Source organism: Propithecus coquereli, unplaced genomic scaffold (assembly GCF_000956105.1).
Source record: "Propithecus coquereli isolate 6110/MARCELLA unplaced genomic scaffold, Pcoq_1.0 Scaffold55, whole genome shotgun sequence".
NCBI lineage: Eukaryota > Metazoa > Chordata > Mammalia > Primates > Indriidae > Propithecus > Propithecus coquereli.
The window spans coordinates 2535907-2537819 of NW_012151396.1; the positions used below are offsets into that span (position 1 = coordinate 2535907).

General features: G+C 30.3%; 1 protein-coding gene across 1 annotated transcript in view; it reads right to left on the bottom strand.

Annotated features, from left to right (window-relative positions):
* Positions 1-1913, bottom strand: part of RTTN (rotatin) — a 243188-nt gene that overhangs the window by 112558 nt on the left and 128717 nt on the right. Inside the window, 1 exon segment of the mRNA XM_012657577.1 lies at positions 1131-1350. Within this exon segment, the coding sequence (XP_012513031.1) occupies positions 1131-1350 (220 nt within the window).

Consider the following 1913-nt stretch of genomic DNA (forward strand, 5'->3'; position numbering starts at 1 on the left):
TGAAAGGTGAAAAATTAAAGGCCTTTGCTTTGAGTTTGGAATCAAGGATTATTGGATACACAGCCACTATATAAAAATTGATTGTATTTCTATATATCAACAGTTAGAAAATAACATTTCAAAAAAGATATAACGTACTCATTTTCACCAAAAGACAAGAATGTTCATAGCTACAGTATCCAAAATTGCCCGAAACTAAAAGAAAAAAACCCAAATGTCCTTAAACATTATACAGAGTAAGTATCCCTTATCCAAAGTGTTTAGGACCAGAAGTTTTCCATTGAGGATTTTTTCAGATTTTAGAATATTTGTATTATGTAATTACTGGTTGAGCATCCCTAATCCAAAAATCTGAGATGCTACAATGAGCATTTCCTTTGAGCATCACAGTGGTGCTCAAGAAGTTTCAGATTTTAGATCAGGGATACTCAATTTGTAGTATGCACAATATTATACAAAAAAGAAACTAAACTAACTTTACCTATAGGCAACATAGGTATCTGATAAATATAACGTTGAAAGAAAGCAACCAAATATGATTCCATTTATACAGAATCAAAAAAAAATCAGATATTGTCTATATAGACAATGTCTAAGTGCTAAAAACTATCGAAAAATGCAAAGAAGTGAGTACCAAAAAAATATCAAACTACCTTTCAGGAAAGGAGTAGAGATTGGGAAGGGGTATCGTGAATGCTTCTAGGATCCTAGCTAATTCTATTTTTGAATCTGGGGGTAATTGCATGGATGTTCACTATAATAATTCACTGAGCTATGTATTTATGTTTTGTGTATTTTTTGCATGTGCTATATTTCACAATTAAAAAGGATAAACAAAATAAATGAGTAAAAAAATACCCTAATGAAGAGACTTAAATGTAAGCTTTAGTTTACTTTTCTTGAAAATAAGAGTATAATAAAAATAATAAATTTTAATCAAAATCATTAAAATATATAACTATAATGATGAGGTATATAAATGCTGTATTATAATCTACATTAAATATAGTAATATATAATATACTTGTGACTAGCACAAAGTAAAAGCAATCAATAAATAAATAGTAAATAGCTGTTAGTTAGGGGGTTGTTATTTTTAACATATTTTTCTATTTGTTATTTTTACTTACCTCAAGGAGACCTGACAAGTATTTCACACAAATTTCAAGTGGCTTCGTGAGAACAGAATGTGAGCTCCATCCCGGAAATGCAGTGAGGTGAGCCATCCCTCGTAACGTCCGCTCAAGGGAAGGCAGGCCATAGAAATGAGGAGCATTGGTGACTCTCAGACACTGGAGCAGCTTCAGAGCTAGCTGCGTTTGGAAAACGTAAAGAAGTTCCAAGCATTTCCTGTGTATGTGAAGGGAGAAAATCAACCATCAAGCAAGTGTAATGGGATTAATGGGCTGTCTTATCGGCTACACAACTTACTATTAGAAAAGTCTAAACTAGATAAAATGGCAGAATGTATTTCCTCTCAAAGCAAGGTTTTTCCAAAAAAAGCACAGCTAAGATACCAACTAGGGTATATGATATAAAATATAAGTAACAATTACATATACAATGAATATTGATATTGTCACCCAATAATAAAATTAAAAGTTGGAATAAAAAATTAAATGCATACTTTGAATTTAATTGGCATATATTACACCTATACTTTAAATGAGTGCTATGAAAAATTTAATTTTTAATTGGCTAAAATATATTGTTTTTTTTCTAGAAAAAAGAAAAAGAAAAGGTTTTAATGAGTTTGACATATAATTTCAACAAAAGTGTCTGAAATAGATCAAAGAGAACATTTTCTATCAGAAAACAAAATTCCTGAAATTAAGTAGCTATGAATTCAAATATGAAATTAATATCTATGGACTTGTATTCTAAGTTCACTAATCCTCTCCTCTGTGTCTAGT